General features: G+C 51.7%; 9 protein-coding genes across 9 annotated transcripts; 4 read left to right on the forward strand and 5 right to left on the reverse strand.

Annotated features, from left to right (window-relative positions):
* Window positions 1-233: 233 nt before the first annotated feature.
* On the forward strand, window positions 234-1873 carry N7498_008095 (uncharacterized protein; the record flags this gene model as incomplete). The annotated part of the gene is made up of 3 exons (XM_058455157.1): window positions 234-451; window positions 509-732; window positions 780-1873. 3 exons carry the CDS (start codon window positions 234-236, stop codon window positions 1871-1873), a joined length of 1536 nt encoding a protein of 511 aa, XP_058305145.1.
* A 126-nt stretch (window positions 1874-1999) lies between these two features.
* On the reverse strand, window positions 2000-5824 carry N7498_008096 (non-ribosomal peptide synthetase; the record flags this gene model as incomplete). The annotated part of the gene is made up of 1 exon (XM_058455158.1): window positions 2000-5824. One exon carries the CDS (start codon window positions 5822-5824, stop codon window positions 2000-2002), a length of 3825 nt encoding a protein of 1274 aa, XP_058305146.1.
* A 2186-nt stretch (window positions 5825-8010) lies between these two features.
* N7498_008097 (uncharacterized protein) lies at window positions 8011-9821 on the forward strand (the record flags this gene model as incomplete). The annotated part of the gene is made up of 2 exons (XM_058455159.1): window positions 8011-9571; window positions 9646-9821. 2 exons carry the CDS (start codon window positions 8011-8013, stop codon window positions 9819-9821), a joined length of 1737 nt encoding a protein of 578 aa, XP_058305147.1.
* A 111-nt stretch (window positions 9822-9932) lies between these two features.
* N7498_008098 (uncharacterized protein) lies at window positions 9933-12131 on the reverse strand (the record flags this gene model as incomplete). The annotated part of the gene is made up of 2 exons (XM_058455160.1): window positions 9933-11649; window positions 11716-12131. 2 exons carry the CDS (start codon window positions 12129-12131, stop codon window positions 9933-9935), a joined length of 2133 nt encoding a protein of 710 aa, XP_058305148.1.
* A 1160-nt stretch (window positions 12132-13291) lies between these two features.
* On the forward strand, window positions 13292-14410 carry N7498_008099 (NAD(P)-dependent alcohol dehydrogenase; the record flags this gene model as incomplete). The annotated part of the gene is made up of 2 exons (XM_058455161.1): window positions 13292-13930; window positions 13982-14410. 2 exons carry the CDS (start codon window positions 13292-13294, stop codon window positions 14408-14410), a joined length of 1068 nt encoding a protein of 355 aa, XP_058305149.1.
* Window positions 14411-14948: 538 nt separating this feature from the next.
* Window positions 14949-15305, reverse strand: N7498_008100 (con-10 family general stress protein; the record flags this gene model as incomplete). Its single annotated transcript, XM_058455162.1, has 2 exons — window positions 14949-15125; window positions 15180-15305. 2 exons carry the CDS (start codon window positions 15303-15305, stop codon window positions 14949-14951), a joined length of 303 nt encoding a protein of 100 aa, XP_058305150.1.
* An 837-nt stretch (window positions 15306-16142) lies between these two features.
* N7498_008101 (uncharacterized protein) lies at window positions 16143-16539 on the reverse strand (the record flags this gene model as incomplete). The annotated part of the gene is made up of 2 exons (XM_058455163.1): window positions 16143-16276; window positions 16338-16539. 2 exons carry the CDS (start codon window positions 16537-16539, stop codon window positions 16143-16145), a joined length of 336 nt encoding a protein of 111 aa, XP_058305151.1.
* Window positions 16540-17382: 843 nt separating this feature from the next.
* N7498_008102 (ATP-binding hybrid sensor histidine kinase/response regulator) lies at window positions 17383-24310 on the reverse strand (the record flags this gene model as incomplete). The annotated part of the gene is made up of 3 exons (XM_058455164.1): window positions 17383-21863; window positions 21962-24174; window positions 24237-24310. The coding sequence occupies 3 exons, from the start codon at window positions 24308-24310 to the stop codon at window positions 17383-17385; spliced, it is 6768 nt and encodes a 2255-aa protein (XP_058305152.1).
* Window positions 24311-25349: 1039 nt separating this feature from the next.
* N7498_008103 (peroxiredoxin) lies at window positions 25350-26083 on the forward strand (the record flags this gene model as incomplete). The annotated part of the gene is made up of 2 exons (XM_058455165.1): window positions 25350-25672; window positions 25747-26083. Coding segments are annotated over 2 exons (660 nt in total), but the record flags the coding sequence as incomplete, so codon positions are not given.
* Between the last annotated feature and the right edge of the window lie 1044 nt (window positions 26084-27127).

Consider the following 27127-nt stretch of genomic DNA (forward strand, 5'->3'; position numbering starts at 1 on the left):
GACCCAGGCCAATGTGACATTTGCAGACCCCGTAGTCGTTCCGAGATTGCTTCAGCCCTCCCGCGGAATGCAACCATTCGGGCAAGGTTATCCGGCAGATTTGTACCCCTCGATCTGCATGCGACTGGTCTTGGGGCCTCCCCGCGTGTTACTATCGCTGAGATAAGAGACTTTATCATGAGTAGTTCCCCTCAGGGTTTCCCCGTTTACGTTGCTGGCCCTATGATCGCGCCATGGGGTCTTTCAACCTATTTCGCCGTCGAAGGGAGCTGATGCCCGCCTTTGAGAGGTCCCCCGAGGAGAAAGCGCTCGTGCGACGTCTTGATACTTTCTTTCTGACGTTTGGCTGCTTGTCCCAAATCATCAAGTATCTCGATCAGCAAAATATCAACAATGCCTACGTCTCGGGCATGCAGGAGGATCTCCATCTTTACGGTGACGAGCTGAATTTGTGAGACTCCTAACTTCCGTGCACTGTAATACATTCTGATTCCTAGTCGTTATCTAGATTTACAACCTACTTCAATGTCGCCTACTGCATCATGCTGATCCCCTCGCAAATTATCATGACCTACGTCCGCCCGAGTTATTGGCTCCCTGGCCTGGAGTTAATCTGGGGCCTTATGACCGGGCTTATGGCCATGACAACCAGTGCAAAGCAAGTCTATGTTCTGCGCGTGTTTCTCGGTCTCTGCGAGAGCTCTGCATGGCCGGGTTTCATGACTTTGCTTAGTGAGTAGAACACATCCGGTCGTGAGACTGCCACTAATCTCTCGTAGTGTACTGGTATACGCCAACAGAACTAGCCAAGCGCATGGGCTTCTATCATTCATGCCAAGGGATGGGAACGCTATTCGCTGGCTTCATGCAGGCATCCATTTCAAGCACCATGAATGGCAGCGGGGGTCTGGCAGGATGGCGCTGGCTTTTCGTGATCAACGCAATCATCACAGTCGTCTGGGGATTTGCCGGCTTCTTCATGATCCCTGATCTTCCAAACAAGCCGAACCCTCGCGCATTCTGGTTCGAGAAAAATCATGGCGAAATTTCGATGGAGCGGCTCGCTCGCAACGGCCGTGCTGAGCCCAAGAGAGTGACCTGGGCCGGTGCGAAGAGAACCTTCTCCGACTGGGTCGTCTATTTCATCGCAGTGTTGTATGCTGCCACGGTTCTCGGTACCTACGGCTACGTCTACTTTTCTCTTTTCTTAAAATCTCTGAAGAATCCCGATGGCACCCCGCGATGGAATATATCCGAAGTGAATGCCATTCCAATTGGCGGATCAGTTATAAATGTCGTCTTCGTGTGGATCTGGGCTCTCTTATCCGATTTCCTCCGGACTCGCTGGACCCTGATTGTGCTCCAGGCGGTTATTGGAATCGTTCCGTGCATTATCATGAGCATTTGGACTTCGCACCCTGAGTCGGTGGCTCTTTCAGCCGCCTACGCGTCTTACTTCATCTCGTTCGTCTGTCTCGGCACAGCGCCTCTCATTTTTGCGTGGCTTTCCGATCTGATTCCACAAGACCCCGAAGCCCGTTCGCTCGTGCTTGGTGTATCGGTTGCTGGATACTATGCTATCTCGGCATGGTCGCAAGTTCTGGTCTGGCCTGCTTCGCAAGCACCGTACTACAAATACGGATGGCAATCCGCACTGGCGTTACTGGTTCTTGTCATTATCATGACATGTGCTCTACGTTATGTTGACGTTCGATACCTGCTGCCGAAGCGTGAGGCTTTCCAAGAAGAATTGGATGGCCAGGAAGTAGGTAGAAAGGATAGTGTGTCTGGTGCATCGGATCAAGCTGGAAATGCAGGGCCGTCTAATCGTGATCGCAAAAGAACTCAATCTCCCACGGTGAACGAAATGTGAGTCGTTTGTTCGTTCTGGAAACCATCCATCCAGAACATAAGATAAATAAATTTAAAAAAATAAAAACAGAACATTCAATAATTCTATACTGGTAGGTCCACTGGCAAGTAGACCCAACACAGGGGATTAAATAGGCTCATCACGAGGCTCAACCAGAATCTCATTCACAGAGACATACTCCGGCTGGCAAAGAGCATGAACAATCGAGTTCGCCACATCAGACGGCTCGAGGATCTTTGCACCGGACGGCTCTCCGAACTTCTTGACAGCCTCGGTATCGGTGGACATGTTCAACAACGGAGTCGCCGTGTTACCAGGCTGAATGGCAGTCACGCGCAAGCCGGAACCAGCCGTCTCGAGCCGCAGTGCCTGGAGTGCTGCCTCGACGAAGAACTTACTGGCTGAGTAGACGCCCAGACCGGGGAAGACCTTGCGTCCGGCGTCGGAGGAGATAGCCACGACGTGACCCCGGCCGCGTTCAAGCATGCCAGGTACGGTGGTTCCGAGGGCGTTCAGGAGACCCTTGCAGTTGACGTCGACGGTACGTTCCCACTCGTCGAAGTTGGTGTTTTTCATCATCTCAAAGTACATCACGCCAGCGCATGAAACCAGGATATCCACGGGACCGAGCTCGTCGCTGGCTGCTTTGACGAGATCTTCGGTCTGTGCCTTGCTGGTGACATCGGTGGATCGGACGACACACTTGACACCATGGACGTCAACCTGGCGCTTGACAGATTCCAAAGCGTCTAGGCGACGAGCACCCAGGGCAACGGCACAGCCTGCCTTGGCGAGAGCAGCCGCGACGGCTGCACCAATGCCCGATGAGGCGCCAGTCACGACAGCGACCTTTCCACTGAGAGGGCCTCGGACGGTGGGTTTGGGAGCCAGAGCTTGTTGGCTAGTGGGTGCCCGGGAGAGCCATCCACGAGCAAACCAGTGTCGAGTGTATGTCTCGAGGAGCAGGGCGTCCACCTTGGGACGCTCGACAGCCGATCGGAAAGGTCTAGTCAGGGCATTGTCCAGAACCACAATACCGCGCAGGAACTCCACAGTCGGCATGCCACTGCGGAGAACGTCGACGGTAAACGAACCATCTCCACCCTTGGACAAGCTGCGCTTCTCGGACCAGAGAGATACCCACTCGTCCCACGGGAGTCGCTGGGTAGGATATCCAAGCGTGTCCAGGTTCTCAAAGACAGATCGAATGTTAACCGGGTTGGGGTCTCCCAGGTGGAACATTGTTTGGTTGGCCTGAGTCTGCGTGGCGAGGTGAACGATGCTCTTGCTTACGAAGTCGACAGGAGTCATCTCTGCTCTCCAGCCTTCGACGTCTGGGGCATAACCAAGTCTGATGGACTCGACGATCAGGGCAGTGAGTAGATCCCACGCATTGGCTGAACCAGTGAGACTGTGGCCACTGATAGTACCGCAACGGTGGATCTTTACGGGCAACCCGCGCTCTCCGGCCTTGAGGACGAGCTGCTCGGCAACCCACTTGGTTTGGCCATAGCCATCGAGGAGCTTTGTGGGGACATCCTCAACGTCAAGCATGGCAGTCTCGGGCCATCCCTTCTCTCCAGAAGGAGGCAAGACACCATTTGTGGACACGTATTGGACGGTCGCACCGCCCTTGGATGCGAGGCGAAGAACCTCCCGGGTTCCACCAACGTTGGCAGCGCGCAGCGCCGCGTAGGGGTAAACAAGGTTGACAGTGGCTGCAGCATGGACGATGACTTGGACGCGGCTGGCAAGCTCGTCGTATGCTTCGGGCGACAAACCGAAATGAGGTCTTGACAGATTGCCGGGGAGGACCTCGACACGCTCCATGATTGAGTCGCGCCAAAGGCCAAAGTCGAGAAGGTTGCGGCGAATACGAGCCACGCCTCCAGCCTGGTCGTCAACTTCAGGATCCTTGAAACGGACCATACAGATGATCTTCGCCGAAGTGTTTTCTAGCAAATCACTGAGCAAGAAAGCGCCTAGGAATCCGGTCACACCGGTCAACAGCACGGTATCAGCCGAAGCGATAGATTTGAGGGTAGAATTCGAAGGAGGCTTGATCTCGTCATCAAGGGTGGCATCAGCGACCAAAACGGCGGGAAGATCTGCCTGCACCGCAGCGGTGTGGCCATCTCTAACCGCACGCACAGTGTTCAATTGACCGGAGAGTGTAACGTTCTCTGCCAGTCGTGGAATGGGGATTCGGAAACCGAAGTGACGAGACAGGCGGCCAGCGAGGTCTGCAAGCGATAGAGAGTGGCCTCCAAGGTCGAAGAAATTGTCTTCGGGCTTCAAGTTGGACTTGCTAACCTTCAGGACAGTTGCCCAAATGGTCGCGATATCGTCGATGCCAATTGGATCCTTTTCCACCACGCGCTCAGTGCTGTTGGGGGTGGGGGTACGAGGCGGAGTAAGACTCTTGAGATCGACCTTGCCAGAGACCTCGTGGGTGGGCAACTCCTTCATGACAACCCACAGAGAGGGTATCATATAGTGGGCGAGGTGAGGCTCGAGAATGCGACGAGCCGCAGGGCTGTGTCCGGACTCGTTGACCTCAACCAGCGGTCGTGCATCAGACGCATGCTCCTCATCGACCACGACGTAAGCGCACAACTGGCGATCCAGACCATCACCATGAGCAGTGACGGCACAATGGTTGACCGCCAAGTGCTCGCAAATCTCACTCTCCACCTTGGCTGGAACAACTGAATATCCACGAATCTTGATCATGGCACCCACTCGGCCCGTAATCTCAATATGTCCCGACGGCAGCTTGCGAGCCAAGTCGCCAGTCCTGTACATGAGAGCACCGGGCTTGGTATCGAATTTGTTAGGAATGAAGGCCTTGGCAGTCGTTTCCGGGAGGTTGAGGTATCCCCGAGCCAGCATGTCTCCTCCAACAAACAACTCACCCGCAGTACCCGCTTCCACTTCCTCTTCCTTATCATTGAGGATGTACGTCTGAATCAGTGGCAGACCCACAGGGCAGTAGTGGGATTCCGTCTGGAGCATATCACGGATATCACCACACGCAATCTCGTGGGTCTCGCAGGCACTGTAGCAGTTGAGGAAGCGGGTATTGGGCATAGTCCCGATGCCGCGGCGGGCGAGATCGGTGGTCACAACCTCGCCATTGAGCCAAAGAGTTCGCAGATCGGGAAGACGAGTAGCAATGTGCGGGTAGCGTGAGAGGACAGTGGCGAGTAGAGTGGGTGTCATGAGTGTCTCGGTGACCTTTTTTGATTCGAGCAGGTCGACCAGGGCCGCGGGATCGTAGCTGACTTCGTCGGGGACGCAAATGACCGTAGCGCCTCTGAACAGCGGACGTAGCATCTCCCAAATGAAGAAGACATTGCAAGCCACTCGATCCCCGGGCTGCAAATCTTGTACTGCGAATCGAAGGTTGTATGAAAGCACCGGGGCTCTCTGGGGGTTGGCAATTCCCTTGGGCTTGCCGGTTGTGCCAGAGGAGTAGGACACAAACGCCAACCTATCCAAATCGTCCTCCGCCGGCAGTGGGGGCAGTTCCGAGGCATCGTAGCTTTCTTCGGGGGTCGATTCGTCGAGGAGGATGACCGGGCACTCGGCGGTGACTTTGTTGGCCTCGGTCCCGTGGGTGATCACGACGGCCGGCTTCGCATCGTCAATGACATCAGCCAACAAACCCGGCGGATATGCGAGCTCCAGGACCAAGAATGCTCCTCCGGCGCGAAGGGCTGCGAGGCACGCAATCACATAGTGTGCGCTGCGAGGTAGGAGCACTCCAACCAGACTGTCTCGGCCGACTCCGCGGAGACGGAGGCGAGTGGCAAGGGCCTCAGCTTCCTTGTCTAGCTGCGCATAAGTGTATGTGGTCTTTTCATCCTCCAAAGCAACGGCATCGGGCGTTGCCTGGACCTGCTTCTTGAACAACGATGGCAGGTCCAGCCTGGTATCGATAAAGGTCATTGTCGAGGACCGCCGAACGAGGGAAGGTAGGTCGGACGCGGGGCTCGAACAGCCGGACTAGCAGATCTAGAACCGTACGAATTCGAGGCGTACGGCCGCAATGGGAAGTGTGAGAGTGGAAATCTGCGTGATGCTATAAGAGCTGGAGATGACGCGATCGGCTAAATAGCGAGCACGAAAATGGCCACATGCCCTATTTCTTGATTTCCCACCATTTTGTTGAGAACCATATAAAAGCAAGCTCGGATGGAGACGAAACATCGAGCTAGACTCCATCCCGTCTAGCAAGAGATTCCTTGGAACCTCATGGAGTTCCTCTCCCTTATCGGAGCCAATCAATCCCACATCCGCCAAGGCGCCATGCATCGATTCGAGGCCGTGCCGCATCTGATCCCCTCCCGATCGCTACGCATGGAGGCCCTGAATGGCGGACACGTTCTCCCGTGAAGTATTCGGTAGTCATCGCTATGACTACTCCTGGCGCACCACCGCTGCATGAGTAAAAGAATCTAAGCGGTCAATTCCATCTTTCTCCGGTGTGGATCCACCCCCACTGTGTGCCCCTTTGCATGTGAAGTCCCTTCCCCCAACGCTTTCTACAGCTGTTTCGGTTCCTGAAATGGTTCATTTTATTCCTCTCGTGGCTAAAATCTCGTCCCGCAGGCCGTTAGATATTGAAGACCCTGAGGCGGTGCACCAGGGCCAGGTACATGGCTTTTTTTGGACTGCGCCCGGTGCACTCTACCCCGCGAACGTTCCAGCCCTGTCTCTTGGGGGCGAAGTTCTTCCGGTTTCTTCCCTTTCCATGTTTCCGTGAACTTACTGTGCCGTCATCATTATGCTAGGACTCTTTTTCTCCAACGTCTTTTGATACTTTTGATACTTGGATACTTCTGTCACGTGGGCAACCTGTCCCTGACGGCTTTATCCTCGACCATCCATCCCAACGTATTTTGTATTTTCTGCTTTGGTGAGATCATGCATGTCCTAATGTATGTGCAATTGAGATCGCACGGTGCTGAACAGGTCGGAGGATATCAGCTCCCCTTCACTTGAGATGCCCCTCATCGAACTCGGTCCATCGGATCTGACCTAGTGGGGCACGCCTGTTTAAGATCGGCAACATTAATAGCTCCAATTCGGTTTGTCAATTACTGCCGGGTCAACGGTCAACTGGTACTGGAAAAGTCATATTTGCAGGTTCCAAGTTTCGTCTCTTGGCGAGTCCAGGTGTGAGACTTGGTGGAAATCGTGGTCATCTGAAACCAATCGCGTAGCTGGAAAGGCCATCTTTGTCTCGTTCAGTTTGCCACTCTGGAGCCATGGCGTAACACTCGGCCCTGAAAGGGATCAGAGAGGAGTTAATAGAAGGTGAACCGAGGGTGAGGCCAGTTTGCGGTTTCCATCCTTTTATGGCTTTCTGTCGCATCTAACAGCCAGAAGACAGACAGACCTCGTGCAGACGCCGACATTTTTCCTATTAACCCCAAAGAAGCATTTCCCTCCCTCATTCGGGAAACTCAATTAATTTTCCTGGCGTTCTTTGCTTGCTTACCAGGTACGCTAAAAAAAAATAAAAAAAAAAAAAGGCCGACTAAACTATAATGAGCCTCATTACAGTTACCCTCATGGGATAGTATTGAGATTCTGCGATGTGGTGCGGCCGACCGTATCCTACCCAAATAATTCCCTACCTTTGAATCCCTGCAACCACTCCCACTGCTGGATGACCTTGAAACTCGGGGAAATGAAATTGAATGGCGTAAACCAAATCTTGCTAAAATTTCAACTTGATCGCTACGCTCGATGGATTTTTAATGCAACGCCAATGCAAAGCCAATGTAAATGCGACAAGAGTCAAATGCAAACCCTAAGCTCGTACTAAAGGTGCTGACTAAAATGCAATTTAACACCCCCCCCCCCCCCCCCCCAACCAAAGTGTTAGGTTGGACCCTGACTCTCGGAGGGGCGGATGGAGGGTCCAAGGTTTGACCCCACGGGCCAGGTCTAGGTTGATGTTGTGCACGATTGTTGCCCGTGAGACCTGCATAGCAGAGAAATGACATTGCGCAGGCACCCCTTACATACTTCAGTGAATTGACATTACTTATGAAGGGAAACAATCTCTACAAAAATATAATGAGTATTTTGGAACTCGAACCATTCTTAATAGACTGTCTTGAATCATGAGGAGCCTTACGTGGCTATTTATCTTTGCACCTACTGTCTTGACTCACAGCACTCATCATCCACGCCCAACGGCCATTACGCGCAATGGTACCATCCACGGCGTACAACTCCCCTCCTTCCAGCAAGATCTCTTCCTGGGAATTCCTTACGCCCAAGCCCCGCGACTAGACAACCCTAAGCCTATCAACACTACCTACGATCACGACGCTCCGTTTGACGCTTCTCGATACGGAAACACATGCTACGGCTTCGGCTCCAACGAGCTTTTGGGACTGACCCAGAGCGAAGACTGTTTGAATTTGAACATCATCCGACCATCCAGAGCAACAGTGGACAATCATGCCAACCCCCTCCCTGTCTTATTCTGGTTGTACGGCGGAGGCCTACATCAGGGTTCTTCCGCGGACCCAATGTGGAATCTATCGTATATTGTGCAACGATCTGTAGAAGAGGAACAGCCCCTTATCGCCGTAAGTATCAATTACCGTCTCTCTTTCCTCGGATTTCCAGGAGGACGCGAGGCTTTAAATGCCGGGGTGACCAACCTTGGACTTAAAGACCAGCGATTGGCCCTGGCTTGGATCCAAGAGAACATCATTGCATTCGGTGGTGATCCGTCTCGGGTGACAATCTGGGGCGAGTCTGCGGGCGGAGTCAGTGTTGTACAGCAGCTAGTTGCCTATGGAGGCCATGGTGGCACTGAGTTGTTCAGTGGTGCCATTGCAGTCAGCGGTTTCGCTACGGGCGCTGCTTTGCCGGAAACGGAGAAGATGCAGGCTGGATTTGACAAGCTGGTGGAAGGGGCCAATTGTACGATGGCAGAGAATAAGCTTGACTGTCTTCGCGGGACATCCTTGTATAATCTGTATCCCATTGAAGGGAGCACGGATGGGGGATGGGGTCCTGTGATAGATGGTGATTTTCTGCGGAGACCTCCTGCTTGGGAGATTCTGGATGGGAACTGTGCTCGTGTGCCTCTCCTTTTGGGCTGTAATTCGGACGAGGGTCTTATCAAAGTGACGGCGTCGGGATATTTCCCCAACGGGACGAATGAGACTACGACCTTACTGGAGACCAATTTCCCTCTCCTCCAACATTCGGTCATCGAGCAGTTACTGGATCTCTATCCAGAAGACGAGGAAGCACCACCGTACTCCCTCCCGCCAGACTTCGCGTGGTGCGAGGCTATGCACGCCGTCAATCTCCCCTGTGGCTCCCAGTACCGCCGCGCCGCGGCCCTGCTGGGCGACTACGTCTCGAACGCGCCCCGACGGTATATGGCCCAGCTGTGGTCAGGACTTGGTCTGCCGACGTACAGCTTCCACTTCAAGGCAGCCACGACGGGGATCCCGATCCAGTACTTCTACGGTCTGGGTCCTGGCTTTGCAAACCACGGGGCCGAGTTAGCGTATGAGATGGGGTTGCCGGGGGGGTTTACTACGCCGATTCGGTTTTATCCGCCGGTAAAGAATGTTTCTGGGCATGTGGCTTTGTCGGCGGAAATGAATCGACGATGGATTGCGTTTGCTGCGAGAAGGGATCCGAATGAGTTGACAGGTATGTATAGATACACAGTTGAGGTTTGATTGTGAGAGTGATCTAAGAGGCTGGTAGGCTAATGGCTCGAGTAGATGGGAATTCGTCACTAAAGTGGAGGGAGTATAAAACATCAGCATCGAATTTTGTTTTCGATGCTACTGACGAGGATCGCATTCTGTATATGGAGACAGATGATTACCGTGAAGAAGCATGTCAAATATGGACGGACAATGTCGCCCAGACAGATTATTCTGGCCAAGGGCCATAGGAGAGCATCCTCAAAGCGGCATCTTGAATAGGAAGCCCCCATCTGGCAGGATAAACATGATACGTATAGTGACCTAAGTAGCCCAGACATACAACGTCACGCTTCAGTGTATCAAAAGCACCCCTTCTCGGCCATTTTCTTCTGCACGAATCCGTCCATCTCACGTCTTTCGTCCGAACTTAATAGCCCCAGTCGATCCGTTAGATCACCTGTCCCGAAAAATCGACGGTCGATCTTCGCCCAGTATATCATGTCAAAGGCCCAGCTTCTCCGTGCTGCATATGTAACCCAGAAATCACCAGTCTTCCAGCTTTCTTCCATGTGTCGCGAAAGCCGATCCTCCTCGAAAATAATTCCACGCTGAATGGCGGCGTCCTCTTTCAGTCGAAGTTCCTCTAGGAATATTGGAAGGCGTTGCCGATAAACTCGCGTCCAGTCATCTAGTCCTTGCTCCCAATACTCCGGACGCTCCGGTAAGAGCCATGACGGAGGACTATACGTAAATTCTGCGGGTGCAGTATACGAAAACTCCCAATCGATAGCTCCAACAACACTGTAGGCGTATTGAGAACTTGCGAGGATATTCGCAGGCCTGAGGTCGTCGCAAAAGAGCTTAAATGGGCCATTGACATAACGGCAAAGTCGATTCTCTCGCGCAAGTTTTCGGAACAAACATCGTGCGATATATTTCCTTTTGCAATCTTCTTCGGAACCAATTGCATTGTTTCGTTGTGAGAATAGATGTGCCATGTGCTGTTCTGCAAGGGCCAGGAAATAAGCAGAAGCAGTTTTGAATGTACCCTGAGGTAGAAGGTGTGGAGGGAAACCGCCCAGCTGGACAAGCTCGTTCATATTTATGGTCAAAGGACGGTCCCTGACAAGCCATTGATCATCATCTTCGCCTTCGTTGCATGATATGCAGCCGATCTTGTTAAAAGAATGTCTCCCAAGCTGAAGTAGGATATCTGCCATTTGACTATACACCGATCTGAGTCTTTCATCGGTGATATCAGGGTCTAGAATAGGTCGGTCGTCATCTGAAAGACCTGGGCTATTCAGAGCATCAACAAGATCAGAGTCGTGCTCTATGTACTCCATGATAATAAATGGACCCAATCCAGCCGGACTTTCCTCAGTCATTCCATAATAAAGAACGTGAGGAACGCGGATTGATGTGCGCTGTTCGATAAATCCCATCATAGAGACCTCCATTCTAACCTTCTCCTCTGGGAATACTGAATAACCAGGACCTGGAAATCGGATGATTGCCGAGCCACCGTCGAGGAATTTCATGCGGAGTATAACATTGAAAGCTCCTTTCTGTGGAGAGAAAAGTTCATCTGCAGGTCCTCCTCTGTGCTTGATGATCATAGCTCCAATCTCTTGAAGAGCCTCTTCCTTGAAGAGCTTTTCCTTCCAAGCGGCAAATGCCAAGTCGCTTTTGTCCCAAGCAATCTCGTCAAAGCCCATACGTTTCTCCACGGAGATAGCGCGTTCATGCGAACTCTTGTTGGTGACTCTTTTTGGTACATCCTCAGAATCATTATATTTGGAGAGAGCACCATCATCACCCATCTGCACATGCTGGATCTGATAGATACGTTCTGACAACTGAGCACAAATTTGGAGGCACTTGTGGATGCTCATTCGCTCCTCCTCCATGAGTCGATGTTCTGTTTCATCTGTGCTGAACCGTTCCACATTCTTTTCGAGAATGCTCTCAAGCTTTTCATTGATACTCTCTAGATGATCCTCAAGGTCGCTGGAAGTAATCTGAATGAGGTCTTTGTAACCTTCAAGGCTCTCGGAATTGACGGAGGGCTTGTGGCTGGTATAGGAAAAACAAGCACAATAAGCACTAGACCTGTTCTTGTACAGATAAGCAGACACTTACAGGTTTGCACCAGTGACGGCAACAGTGACAGTTAGCTTATATGCAGCTAGAAGTCGTCTGAAACCGTCGATGTCTTCGTCCATGTATCTCAGCTTAGACCAGTCTCGGAAGCTGATTCGGCTAGCACTAGACCGTGCTGCACATCTCGCAATGACTTCATCGAAGTCTGTGCAGGCATTTCCACATCGCCACAGAGGAAGTTCAAGGGCAGAAAGGTCCAAATCAGTAGCGACACCGACTGTCTCTTCTAGCCGGCGAAGTACTTTATTGAAAGACTCAAGCTCCTCTGTGAGGTCACGCACACGTTTTGGATGAAATTGAAAACTCTGGACTGTTTTGTAAAGTGTCATGCTGGACTGGGAAGCGAATGTAGCTAAAGCTGCTATGCCGGAAACCAATTCGATTGGCTCTGCCATCTTCTCCGTCACGCCTTGAAGTGAGCAGCAGTCTAATGCAGAGTGTGAATGAGACACTCGCAGGCAACAGATGGCGGACCTGGGCTCCTCTAATATATTTTACGACAAGTAACAGATCAAGGTGAACTCCTATGGAACGTAGAGTATAAGCGCTCGCTGCTTTGCGATAAAGAAATATAGACTTGTTGGATAGAGGCGAAAGGCTGGGTTTCGCTACTTGGAGGGGCAAGGTCACTAGTGGGGTGGTGCTTGGCGGCTAACAGACTAAGTTACCAACCCGTTCCTTCATTTCACTCGCATCGGAGGTAAAACGCATCACGGACATAACAGATTCGGGTTTAAGGAGAAGAGAACTACCACAAGTATACTAACAAGATAGCTGTGTATTAAGTGAGAAGATAGTTCTCCTTTAGAAGATAAATGTGTCACCCAGCCGTCATTTGGCGACAGGATTTGGAGGGCATCTCGCATTCGAGAGGTAGTATTACCACCCTTGTTTATACCATTGCGCGCTACGAGGAGCAGGACTCTTGAAAGAATTGGGCGTCACGTTTTACGTATAGGAATAAAAGGTTGCATTTATATTGAGACCTTGACCTAAATATTTTAGAACCGCAGAACGTCCGGTTTTGGTGCGCGGTTCCAGACCTTGGAACTAGTACCGCATTATTTTGAGGTCTATGCTCGAGCTTTAGCCGCGGGAAGCTCAGAATGTGGGACCTTACGATTATCGGGTCCCATGACTACGCCTAAACGGGGTTCGAATTCGTCGGTGGCTTCTCCAGACGTCCTTTCCATGCTGCCGACAACATCGTCCGGCTGGTCCGACCACATCGTCCGGTTCGTCCGAGAATAAACCCGTTGTTTGACAATATAAGCAAGAGACCTCGAAGAATGCATTTTATAGGAATTTGCTATACTGTATGCAATACGCTCTCATTTGTCTTTAAAGAAGCTTGAGGGTCACTTTTTCTTCTTGACTTGCCCGTTTCCCTCTTATAACAGCAGCTTTCGGACCGGTCGATCACGATTTTCTATTCTACACTATTACCGGCTCTTCATTGCAGCCTCACATCGCGCAGCATCGCCCCCAGATCTCCCCGTTGTTGCCCGCGACACTGCCCTCCTTTTTATCTCTCCACCGCGCACCGATAGCAGAAATGTCATCGACGACCCGGGCTCCGACCGTGCCGCCGACTATGCGCGCCTGGGTGCGCCCGCGGCGCGGTCCTGCTCGCAGTGCGCTCGAGCTGGTCACCGGCTATCCCACGCCCGCCGTGCCCATGGGTATGTCGCCCGACGTCCTGATCCGCGTGTCACACGTGTCACTACAGTTTAGTACCGAGATGTTGATGAAGACTCTGCCTAACCTGCCCTTAATCGGCCCGTGGGTCCCAGAGGTCGAGCTTTCCGGCGAGGTGGTGGCGGCTGGCGAGGGCGCGCCGGCAGAGGTGCGCGACCTGGGCTCGCATGTCGTCGCCTTCCAGAACATTCCTAGCGCCGTGGTCATGGGCCGCGGCGTACTGGCAGAATATGTGCGGCTGCCCGGCTGCCAGGTCGCACATATTGATGCCGGTGTTGACATGGCGTCAGCCTCGGGCATTAATGGGGCCGGCAGCACCGCGCTCAAGATGATCCGCACAGCAGGTGTGCGCGAGGGTCACACTGTGCTCGTAAATGGGGCCAGCGGGTCGGTCGGCTCGGTGCTCGTGCAGCTGTGCAAGCTGCGTGGTGCATATGTGGTTGGCGTGGCCAGCGGCGGCAACGAGGCCATGGTTCGTGGCCTAGGCGTGGACGAGGTAGGTGGAGGTTGCCGACGTTATGCAAAAATATGACTAATTTACACATAGTTCGTCGACTACCGTAAACATGACCCGCTGCCAGCCTACCTAGCGCAGCAGTATGGCGACAAGCCGTTTGACTTTGTGCTCGACTGCGTCGGCACGCAGGCACTCTTTGTTAACTCGCCAGCCTATCTTAAGGCCAAAGGAGCTGTGGTTAATATTGGCGGGTTCGAGGGCATATGTGTGACGGTGCGCAACATGCTGCTCAATAGCTGGCTGCCCACCTGGCTGGGCGGCGTGCCGCGCCGCTATATCATGTTCAGCACGCCGCCGACGCGTGACGACGCAGTCTACCTGGCGCGTCTGGTCGAGGAGGGCCGTTTGCGAATCCCAGTCGACTCGGTCTTCGATATAGAAGATGCCGTGTGCGCCTACGAGCGCATCGCCACCAAGCGTGCGCGCGGCAAGGTAGTAGTCAAGATGCACGGCGGCTAGGCCGCAGGCATGTCGAGGGCATATTTAGATTATTTCCATTAAGAACAATTTTCTATGTGAAACTCATACAAAATAATTTCGCCTTCGCCATACTTTCAGGACCAATATAAGAACGCGGACAAAAACCAGGGGGAATATGAAGGTTTGGCGGCTTGGAACTAAGGTGTGGACCCAATTCTATGCTATGGCGCAGTCTAAAAGCAACAGAAGAGAAGCGCCAGTCCTGATCCGATTAGTTGCCCTCGCCTTCACTTCCATATACTCGTAGCGTGGGTCACAAATTGTGGTGTTCTACAGAGTCGACCATCATCTGACTTCTTTTAAAAGTAATTTCGAGGCTAAACAAAACAAAGACCAGCGTGTTTCCAAATTGAGTTTAGAAAATAAATCAAGAGAACGAAGCAGTGGAATTGATTTTGATTCATTCTGTAATAGTCACAAGGACGTCGTCTTTGTAATCTCAGATCAAATGAAGTATTATACAAGCAAAGCCATGACACTATTGATCGTCAACTGTGAGTGGAAGCTTAAACCCCATTTATTCAGACGGTCCTGACAGGCCACCCTTGTGCCCGGCCTCTCTAGTGCGCTCATCGCCGGGCTTGAATTTTCCGCCGGAGGCATGACCACCCTTATGGCCTGCCTCTCGCGCACGCTCGTCGCCAGGTTGGAAACTACCACTGGACGCATGGCCACCCTTGGACGCAATTTCTCTCTGGGTGATTGATCAGCTCGGGAAAGCGAATTTCGCAACGCATTATCAGCATACCTGCTTGTCCGGATCCATGTGAGCAAAGCCACCTTGGTGGCTCGCATGACCACCCTGCTGGGCGATTCTCGATACCTCCTCATGCGGTCGGTTGGCAAAGTTTCCGGGGTTCGGATTGGAGGACATGTTTATTGTATCAGATACTGGAATGTAGTCGAATATTGTCAAATGTGATATTCGGATGCGATATTCAGACGTGACATTGAAATAGAAACGGATTGATGCTAGGAGCAACTTGAAACGCTTCTTATAGCCCAACATCTTTCGCCATTTCTTTGCATGACGCTGTGGTCACATAATTATGAGCTGATCCTGCCACTTACTTTGCAACGTACATTTACGTCATTAATTTGAGGATATAAGGAACACGAGCTATCAAAGTGGCGGATGCTAGCAATCTCCCCGGTAATTAAGATCCGATTGGCTTCACCGGGACATCGCCTCATATTTTGGGGCCACCATGCAGGTCAAATATATGTAATGTAATAGCTCCGGCACCCTCATCACGATCGCCACAGAATGGGTCTTGGGACTATGGAGCGATCGTCAGTAGTAACTCTTGGATAGTGAGCGGGTTTTTATGTTCGCCACGAACTCAGTTTTTTACATCATTCTTGTCCCTTTCACGAGTGGCGCCACGAAATCTGCTTTCCTAAAGTGCTTCTATCAACAAGTTAACTATGGGTAGGATATAGCGGCCATGATAATTTTGTCAGCGAAAAGAATATATGGACATACGTCCGATGCTATCAAGTTGAAGGCAACTTGATAATGGCATAAAATTGTGCTGGTGGGTCTCAAAGTTATATCCGTTGAATATTGCGCTTTTCTAGAGCTCGAGTCCACTATGGTCCCGCGCTCCTAAACTCTATCTCAATACACAATGATAGTTTATTGTAACCACAGCCCTCACGCGTCATGTGTTAATTCCCAAATTCAACTATAAAACTAGATACGAACACATTACTGAGCCTCAGCTGGCAGGTCATCTTCATCAGGTCCCTCGCTGTACTTGTTTGCAGTTCTAGGCTTTGCATGACGGAGCCGATCACCCTTCAACACGTTCCTTCGGTCGATTGCTTCGTTTTCATCTTGTTCTACATTATATTAATTACCTGTCTTGATCTAGTGGAGAGGGGGCCGATGATGAAAACTTACCAAGCTGTTGATCGGAGTTGGAGTAGGGAGGTTGCATAGGATCATCGTACTCCTGCGTGTCTCGCTGGACAGGAACTTTATCTCTCAGATTCGGATTTGTTTCATTCGCATAGGAGTCATCTGCAAAGGACCCTGTGACAGGGGATTTATCGTTGTCTCTCTCATAGCGGTCTTCGGCGTCCCTTTCAACGGGGTTGGACATTTTGCTTGAATAGATCGGTTTGTGGATCGGTATAGGTACGAGGAAAGACGAACAAAGATGAAGTGTGAAAATCCTGGTATGTGCCTTAATTTATATTTCAAGACGGCCCAAAGTGTTCTGGACCTAAGGAATCATTGTTGGCTATCGATGTTACAGTTCGTCATAATCTTCGTCGCATGACCCAAAAGATACGTAATCCGCGATTTTCACCGTCCATGCCATCAAGACTCGAGGGTTTCTACCTCAGACTTCGCTACCCGCCTGCTCAATTTGAACTGAAGGCAATGGCTACACAAGATTGGTCTTGATCACGACAGAATCCTGGTCTATTTTCCAGGAAACACCAACTGGGTCTCAAGTAGGACGACGGAGTGTCGCATTGGTACAGGGTGACCTCGGTGACTGGAAACGTATCTGCACAAGGAGCGTGTGAGGGTGGTTCCTTTATGACGTTGACAAGACGTGGGCGATAGTCACTGAGATCTGGAGCAGATTGCCACTACAACAGTTTTCAAAATCCGTTATACCTCCACTCCCTTAAGACAGATGACAATTTCTGTGTCGTTGCAATCGAGGGCGCGTGGCCCACGTTCTACTGGACGGTCACCACCTAAGGGAGTTGTGAAGAGAGCTCCAGATAGGCGATACATCATTCAGGAACTGTCATACTCTATCAGTACGTATAAGGACATAGATTATTGTGGTAGCTTGCATATCGGGTGAGGTTATTGACATCATCCCTCTACCCAACGTATTATATTCAGGAGAATGAACCCTGATGGGCTGATAAATGCAGGTGAAAGACGCCAATTAATCCATGTATGTACAAAAAAACAGATCAGGTCATTTGATCTGTAGGTATTTATCAAACTTCTTCTTCAGTGCCGCCAAAAGAACCGGTTTCGCCAGATAATCATTCATCCCGGATTCCAGGCACTTCTCCCGATCACCCTGGATCGCCGAGGCTGTGAGAGCGATAATCAGAATACACCTCACAGCATCCACAGGATCCTGGCGAAGACGGCGGGTGGCAACATATCCATCCATAACAGGCATTTGAACATCCATCAAGATCATGTGGTATGGTTTCTCTCCACTGGCCGCCTTCTGGATGCCCTCCACGGCTTCTAGGCCGTTGTTATAGGCATCTACTTGGGTGAACCCTAGCTTTATGAGGTACTGCACCGTGATTTTCTGGTTGATGAGGTTATCCTCCGCGATACAGACGCGGACGTCGGAGAGAGGGATTTGAGACAGATCCGTAAAACTCAGGTCTGCTTTATCGAGCAGACCCAGTGAAGTGTCGATGGATTCTGCTGGAGTAACAGTCCCCGAGCCACCGTGATTGACCTTCGGCAAGGTGATTGAGAAAGAAACGGTCGTGCCGACGTCTTCGGCGCTCTTCAGTTCGATGGTGCCCCCCATCATCTCTATGAGAGATTTGCAAATACTGAGACCCAAGCCACTGCCTCCGAAGCGGCGCGCGGTACTGGCATCGGCTTGGGTGAACGGCTTGAACAGGTGCTGTACGAGTCGTTCGGGAATTCCAATGCCCGTGTCCGTCACCCAGAAGGAGAGATGAACCGAGTCTTCGGTTTCATCGTCCGCCTTGGATCCTATCGTGATGGACCCGGTTTCAGTGAACTTCAGGCTGTTGCCGATTAAGTTGCCTAGAATCTGCTGCAGACGCATGGGGTCGCCATATACGCGGGATTGGGGCAGTTGGAAATCCTGGATAATGCAGACATTGTTGGATCGTCCCTTATTCCTGAAGTCGGTTGACATCGAACGAACAACTTCCCGAATCATCTTGTCAACATCAAAGGAGACAATATGCAACTGCACCTTGTTCGCTTCGATCTTGGAGAAGTCGAGGATGTCATTGATCACGGTGAGAAGAAGGTTCGCAGACGTGCGAATCGAGCCCGCCATTTCTAATTGATGCTCCGGGAGTGGACTGCCGAGAAGAAGCTCTGAGTTGCCAATAACCCCATTGAGTGGCGTTCGTAGCTCATGAGATATATTGGCAAGAAAGCTGCTTTTAGCCTTGGCGGCCTCTTCGGCCAACCGGGCATGATGCAGAGCCTCCGCCTTAGCAGTGTTCGCCTTTTGCTCGGCCGCCATCGCTTCCGCCAGGGCCTCCTTCTGCACGTTTACCATGGATTGGTTGATGGTGGATACCCGTTCGACTTCCTTGAGGGTTAGCGCATTGAAATAGCTGATTCCGAGCTGGACGACGAGCAGCTGTAGCACAACACGATTGAGATGCGAGAACGCGTTCGGTGGCCCTTCCAGATACAGGACCGCAAGTGGTTCGCTCTCATCGCCACCGTGAGAAATGGGAAAGGCCACGACCGATTTACTAGCCGGGTTCTGGGCCACCCATGCTTCGCTAATGTAGCTAAATCGCGGATCTTGCAAGATGTCCGGCAAGTACGGTGCTTCACGAAAGCGCACGCAGTAATTCACGATGTTTTCTGCGACAAGAATGGAGTGTCCAATCGGTGTCGGAGATTGATGTAACTTGATGTGTCCAGCTGCGTCACCACTGACTGCCACGGCCCATCCGATAGATGGGTCCTCTTTGGTGATGATGGCCGCCACAGTAGCAATGCCGTGACAGCTCTCCATAACAATTTTGCACATTGTCTGGAGGAGCTCGTCAACCTTGAGAACGCTAGATATCACCTGTGACCGTTCAAGGATGGAGGTGAGATCTAAAATGTGTAGCGTACGCTCTGCCACGGACTTTTCTGGGTTCGATTTTCCATCGTCGCCAGAATCGGATACTTGAGGGCGAGGTCGTACGACACCCTCGTCTGGTTCGGTCTGAGTAGCGGCCTCCCGTGCCACGCCCATTGTCTTCTGCTTCAGATCGTGGACATGCAGAATGTGATCAGCCACCCCAATGGCCCCAATTCGCTGGTAGAGACTAACTGCTTCTTTTAGAGCAAGTGTGCCCAGTCGCAAAGAGCCCTCCCGCATCAGATGTTCAGCTAACAAATGGTTGGCTAGAGCTTCCTCGAAACCAAACCCATGCATCGAAGCGTGGTCCAATGCCTCTTGGTAGAGACACAAAGCAGTCATTTGGTCATGCTCCATCTCGGCGATTTGAGCGCCCAAGATCTTAGTCCAAGCCAAATAGTTCACATCTGTGACGACCTGCCACTGTTCAATCTTACGCTTGAAATACTTCAACATTCTGGCCATGTTGGTCATCTCTTCCTCGAAAGCTGGCTCAAAAGACCGCCCATTGATATCGGATGCCAGGTGAGGGGAGCTTGCACGATACGCGGGGTTGTATTGCTGCTGCTTCTGGATCCACACGCATCCGGCTAAAGAGAGGGAATGGAAGAACATCAGGAATCGCGTGTTTCGTGTGGACCAAATGGCATTGACTTTCTTGAGACAAGAATTCCCCAGCGCAACCGCTCGCTCGTAGTGACCATACAGAAATAATGGGGCAATTTCCATGCTCTCGTAGAGCATCAGTGGCCGGTCGCTGTTGTTGATGGTGCTCACTAGCCAATACTTGTAAGCGGCTGAATTGTGGTCCTCGTCGCTCATCACCCCCATCGAGTCATGCGTGTATGTTTTGCCTTGCAAAGAACGGCAGAGCTGGCAGATCGTAATGAGGATTGTACCGCCGGGAGTATCCGACCGCCAGCTGGGAATGTCCTGACAACTGTAGACACAGAAGCTTTCGACCTCGGCTAGGTTGTCGGAGACAAAAAACTTCATGGTGGCCAGTAGCCCGTAGTTCAAGATGGTCGCAATTCGGTCACCGGCGTGGATTGAGAAATCCAAAGCTCCTTCCAACCGAGAGATTGAGGACTGGACATGATGTTGAATGTGATCGACAAAGGTTGAATATAAAACGATGCCACGTCCCGTGGTACGCGGGTCGTTACATTGTTTAATTAAAGCCAGGGCAAGCTCTGAACAATGACTTGCGAAAGAAATTGCATTATGCCGAGTGATCGCTATCACAGCCAATTGCAATAGTCCAATGCCCGCCTGTGGGAAGGAGCCACGAGAGAGATAGGTCTCAACCATGACCAGCGTCATTTGATAGAATGTCAGCGTGTCGGACCAGAAAGCCGCGCTAGTGGCCTCGACAAGAACTGCACCGACAGCAGCCAAGGTGGGATGCTCAACAGAGCCCTTGTCAATGATGGCCTCGGGCAGAATAGCAGAAATGGCCTCGCATAGCCGACGGAACTCTATGTCGCATTTGAAAAAGCTCGGATCATCATCAATTGTGATGTCCAGAGTCATGAGACATTCTTTCAACGCCTGGAAAGCACCGGTGGAGTTACCCAGTTGTGCAAGCATGCGAGACTGCAAGATCCAGGATGGAGCCTTGTCCACTGGACTTCGAGCATTGGAGAGCATGGAGTCCAGTAAGCGTCCAGCTTCGGCATGCTGTCCCTGGTACAAGTAGCTTTCTGCTGCGGAGGTAAATATCTGCAGCGTCTCGTCGTAGCTCACATCTTCAGCGCCCTCGTTCCACATGTCCTCCTGAAGTAGGAGAATGCAACTTGTGTAAGAATTGATAGCGGTCGAGCGGAAACCGGTCTCACTTGCAGCTTTCGCATAGTCGAACAAAAACTTTCTGAAAGGCCTTGTTTTTGCCACGCAGGCTTTGATCATCGGTGCTGATTCGACAATGGCCGATGCCAGCATGTTGCGATATTTGTCGTCGTGGGAGTAATACCGAAACAACACTTGTGCTTTGACAAAATTCACATGGTTTTGATCTTTCGTGTGGAATGATGCTGCCATGTGCATGTAGTGGTTATATGTAAAGGAAAAGATGTCATGATCCTGCGTGGGCACAATAATGTAGGCTTGCATGGTCGCCTGCAGACCTTGAATCATCTCCCGCTCAGATAAGCCAGACTCGGGAACGATCTCATCGCTGTTGAGAAGTCTCTGGACCAGCTGAAACGAGAAGCTCATGCCCAAAAGGGATGCCCAGGCCAGTATTGACTTGGAGACTGGCGATAAGCTACTCAGGCGTCTATTTAAGAAGTCGTCGAAGATGGCGTCGTTGTAGATGTCCACCTTGAAATGTTCGGTGATACGGCTCAGATCAAACGACCACAGCCCTTCCTGAAAATCAAAGCTGATGAATTCATGTTCAAAGCAATGGTTCAACATTTCACGGACGTAAAAGGGATTTCCACTAGTCCTGGATTGAATGAGCGCCCCCAGCGGCAAGATAACAGGGACAGGCAAACATAATGTGCTTGCCACATATTGCATCACGCTGTCTTCACTGAGCGGAGAGAGGGTGATGACGTTAATACCTAAATCTCTTCCTTTCCGAAGATCTACGTTAGTACCCATGATGCAATATAATAAGACGGCCCGGAGTGATACAAAGTTCAAAATGAAAAAGTATTGGGAGGTGAATTACCTTTATTGGAAGAGAGGTGAAGAATCTGCTTCACCTTTTCAGATGCAGCATTTTCGGGTCGGTAGGCCAAGACCACCACCATTCTGATTCTAGCCGAGACAATCTGGGCAATGAGTTCCAACGACTCATCGTCGGCCAAATGGACATCGTCCAGGCAAAGACACACCAACTTGTATTGCGTGAAGGCTCGTAGGATATCTAGCAACGTTCGCACAAGAGGCAAAGACTTGGTCGAGGATCCGGCTCGAAGGAATTCCTGGGAACTCTCTGTTCCAGTAGTTTCAGGAGGAGGATGCCGGAAGGGCAATGACGTGGACGAACGAGCAGCAGTGTTTGGCACCTGCCCTGGCGCGTCGGGGCCAGATCCGAGGAGGAATTTAGGAAGACCTAAAACCTTGTGCAGAGTGTCCCACGCTGACCCGATATGGTTCCGCAGCATCGGCAGGAAACTAGGCTCAATCGCATTTTCTGAAAAGGCTTGCTCGAACAGGCTGGAAAACAGGTGCAGAACCGGACGCTGACGTTCTTTCGTTGCGAGATCAAAGCGGGAGCTGGCAAAAAAGCCTCTGCGCCGGGCTTCAATCTGCACCGACGAGATCAGTCGAGTCTTGCCCAAACCAGCCCCTCCCTCAATGCTGATAACCTCGCACCGTCCTTTCAGCGCCATCATGCGATGCACAGCCGTCTTTCCGGCCTCGGTACTAGATCGGGAGCTTCCGTCGCCACTGCTGGTGTCGATCGACGAAGCCGAAAATCGTTTCTCTGCCCCTTTCCCGTCTAAGGCGACGGGACTGGCCTCGCCGCTGCCATCGCTCGAGCCGCATTGCGAACCTCCGGGGGAACGCACGCGGCTCGTATTCGCTATATAGGGCTGTGTCATTCTAGCGGAGGGAACGCTGGTGGCACCCGGCAAGTTGGGAAATCCATCGGTCAATTCACGGGCTTCCCTTTCCCCCAGGTTATCGCCTGATGTAGGAGGGACGGCAAACATCGCAAATTGGTCCTCCGGCACCGACGACAAGTGACCCTCTTTCCCTCTTTGGTACATTCTGAATGTACGATCCAGGATCTGGACGATGTCATCCCGCTCGGTCGTCCGGCCCACCATCGTGCGCGGGAGCGTGAAGAACGGAGAAACATCCTTGCTAGCAATCTCCCAGGTTTCCGCTTCTGCCGTATCTCCCGCCGCTAGCAACTTCCGCGCCTCCACGAGGTCATGTCGCAAACCACTAACAGAGTTGTACCGCTCTGAAGCGTTCTTTGCCGTCGCCTTGGCGATAATTCGAGCAATGATTTCCGGCACGCCGGGTCGCAAGGTCGATACCGATGGCAGCTCCTTTCCAAGAACCTCCCGAATGATCTCTATAGGAGATTTGCCCCCGAACGGAGTCTCGCGAACTAGGGCGCTCCACAGCAGGACGCCGAGGGAGTAGATATCGGCGCGATTGTCGGGTTGAATCGGCGTCTGCCTGGTCTGTTCGGGGCTCATAAAGTAGATGCTCGTCGTGGCAACGTCCTGGTTCGCCAGCTCGGGCCAGCCGGCGCTGAGCTGCCCGGTGTCGTGGGACCGCAGACCCGACCCAAGATGGATCAGTCTCACGCGGCCAGTCTCTCGACTAAAGTGAAATGCGTCCCCCCGGATCTGCCCGTGAACAATCTGCTTGCTATGCAGCATTTTGATGCACTCCGCCGCGCCGATGGCAAAATCCAGAAATGTTTGCAACGGCATGAGCTCACTCTCGTCGGATTGATGTGAACTCATATCATCGCTCTCGTTATCACTCGTATCTCCTTCGGGACGCGTATGGTACCAGTTCGCGCCGCAATCGACGAAGCGCAGGAGATCGTTGGGACCGGGGCTTTCGTAAATACAGACCAAAAGCGATGACTTACGGTCCTCGTCGAGGGTGGGTAAGCGCTGCATCTCCACGGGCCGGAGGAAATATTGACTGTGGAAAGCGGCAACGGATGCCAGGGTCTGATACTCCTCTTGCAACATTTCTTCCTGGACCGTATTCTCACCAATCCGCGCCACCACTTCAATCGCTTTCTCCGACCCATTTCCCGGGGTCCCAGCGTTGCTATCCCCGCCTGGACCACGTAGGACCGAAGCACCGCTCAAATCGCCGGGAGGGGAGACATTTCGGAGGCGAGCGGTCTGCGCATGATCCGTATAGATAGTACGGTCAATGTACTTGATACCGAAAACGTGCCTAAGAGACGCTTCAGCATGGGGCTTTCCTTCTACCTAGGAACTGGGCTTCGGACAACGCACCATACGCCATAGCTTGAACGAAATTGCCTGGACTCGTCCCAGCTATAAGCCACCAAACGATCCAGTTTATCCATCCGACCGATGGGAGGCTCTTGCGCCTCTTCGCGCGATACTAGGATTCCCGAGAAAAAGGGGTGATAGGTTGAGGATCGGGGGGAAGGATTAACTGCCGGTCGGTGTCATGGTCGTTGTGGTTTTCCGTGGTCACGTCGAGATTCAACGTAGGCTCTCCCGCGGTCAGACGTAAAGTACAACGAATTGCACTGTAGAGAGGCGAAATCGAGATAGTTCGGCTAACTATGATACATACATGTATAATTATGTATTGCCAGTTGTGAAAATGGAATGAGATGGGCGGGGAGACCAGGAACTCAAAGGGCGGCAGAATCATCAGTTTTAAAACTCCAGCAAAACCGGTTTTTTGCTCTTAACCTTCCCGTCTTCTTTTGGCGCCCCATGGGACGGTACCGAAGGGATACGGACATGAGACATTTTGGATGCCGACCGGGGAAGGATGGTCATAAATATGACAGATGCGCCTAGGAAGTCGATCGCGATCGCAGCTCGATCGATTCTTTCAGCGATCTAAAGCTAAACCTTGTTTCATATTTAATTCCATAGGTAAAGGTCATAAAACAAGCAACTGGAAGGGGAAAAAAAGCACGGACTAGAATGGCGCGGGAAAAGAATGACTAGAAACATCAGTGGGGGGACCCTGAACCGGGCAACTGCCAAACCTATCTAGCCTTATCTTCTCTATCCATACTCACCTTGATCATTAATTCATCTTGACATTTTTATTTTCCCAACTGCCATCTTCTGCTGGTTCGAGCAGTTGGCACCTCCCCTCGATGCCGGAAGAAATGAGGCCCCCCTCGTACGTCTCAGATTTTTATTTTCATGTTTCCGCTGTCATTGCATTTCCCCGCCGTCTTGTTGTCCCCACTGCTCCTTCTTTTCAAACACAGAACAGGGAAACGTCGTCCTTTTCTTGCCTTCACTATTCTGGAGGATTTCCTGTTCTGATTTCGTCAACTCGGATCGGTCACCGATCTTGCCAACATTACCATCCCCATTCAGAATCATAACTAAATCCTTCATCGATGTTCTAGTCTCCGTCTGGGGTCGATTGCCCCCAACTTCCAAGCCGAAACCACCATCGGCCCCATCGACTTTCACAAGTGGGTTGGCAATGACTGGGTGATTCTCTTCTCCCACCCGGAGGATTACACCCCGGTTTGCACCACCGAGCTGGCCGCACTGGCCAAGCACGAGTCCGAGTTCACCAAGCGCCACGTCAAGCTGATCGGTCTCTCGGCCAACTCCATCGAGTCGCACGATGGCTGGATCAACGACATTGCCGAGATAGCTGGATGTCCCTTGACCTTCCCCGTCATCGGCGATAAGGATCGCCAGATCGCCTATGTCTATGATATGTCCGTGGCCTCCTTCCTTCCCTTTTGCGCCCCCGTCTCGGCACCCCCAGTCACAGACTGACGCATGAGAACAGGCTGGATCACCTTGACACCACCAATGTAGATGCCAGAGGAATCGCCTACACCATCCGGTCCGTCTTCATCATCGACCCCAACAAGGTCATCCGCCTGATTCAGGCCTACCCCGCCTCCACGGGCCGTAGCACGGCCGAATTGCTCCGCGTGGTTGACTCTTTACTTGCTACCGACAAGCATCGCATCAATACCCCCGCCAACTGGGAGCCTGGTGACAATGTGGTCGTCCCTGCCAGCGTTGGTGACGAGGATGCCAAGGCCCGCTTCCCGGACATGCAAGTGGTTAAGCCGTACTTGCGATTCGCCCCGTTAGCTAAAGAGAAGTTTCTTCCCTAGTTAAATATTCATGCCAGTGAAATATACGCGCACCCACGGCCATTTCTCTGTCAACCCATAATTACAATCTGCATTCCTGCTCTTGTTCAGTCGCGGTGGACCACAGTTCCATGTAACGAGCGCGAAACCAGCCCAGGAAATGAGGCTTGACTTGTAAAGGCTATCACTTGTTCAGTCTACATTGGACGGGTTTGCAATCAAAGGAGATTGTCATTGAATAGAAGTCCATAGGTACTTTGACACACTGTGTTGGGCATTATACTTGGACTAGCGTTGCTCTGAACAGCATTCAGGGAGACGCCCACACGATCACGCCAATCACAGGGACTGATCTTTTGTAACCTCTGAAGACGCGCAAGGACGGTGAGTGAAAAAAGTCGGTTGCTGCCGAGGTAGCGTGTGTATAGGAGTCGCGCGTCAATTATAATACTCGTGCTTTCACAATTCGTCGTGTGAAATCGAGAAACTATTTAGGGAAGCGGTCTGGAAAGCGGAGAGCTTGTTCTCCATCTTCCCTCATTCACCTATCTCCATTTTTCGTCCCTCTCTCTTCATTTCTAGGCATGTAAATTACTATCAAAAAAGGCCAGATAAATGCCCTGAAGGCACCAGTCATCGTTCAATGTAGATTCTATTGCCGGAAGTAGCTGCGTGGGTTCGCTTTATCGCTACTCTTTGGTATCGCCGATATAGATCGTTGGCGGTGTCAGAGGAACCCTTATCTCCCTTCGGCAGCTTATTGCTCTTGGCGCGAAGGTTCGAGGTGCGTCGTTCGGAATCATCTAGTTTATCGATAGGAGAAACACGCTAAAATCTCGATACCAGGAGGGAAACCGTTTATATCGAGAAGATCAAGGCGCCGGACTTTGAAATTCATGAATGGCAGACCTCATGGGTGCCGAAGATCAGTCACCCTTCAATTGCGCCCGAGCATCTGGAGATGTTTTCTAGGGTAGCTACTGCTAATATCTTGTTGGCTATTTCTGATAATGCCTATTTTGTGTCTGACGCTTGGAATCGGTTGCTTCCAGACTACAAGTTTAC

Source organism: Penicillium cinerascens, assembly GCF_028974065.1.
Source record: "Penicillium cinerascens strain IBT 15544 chromosome Unknown scaffold_4_segment0_segment0, whole genome shotgun sequence".
Taxonomy (NCBI): domain Eukaryota; kingdom Fungi; phylum Ascomycota; class Eurotiomycetes; order Eurotiales; family Aspergillaceae; genus Penicillium; species Penicillium cinerascens.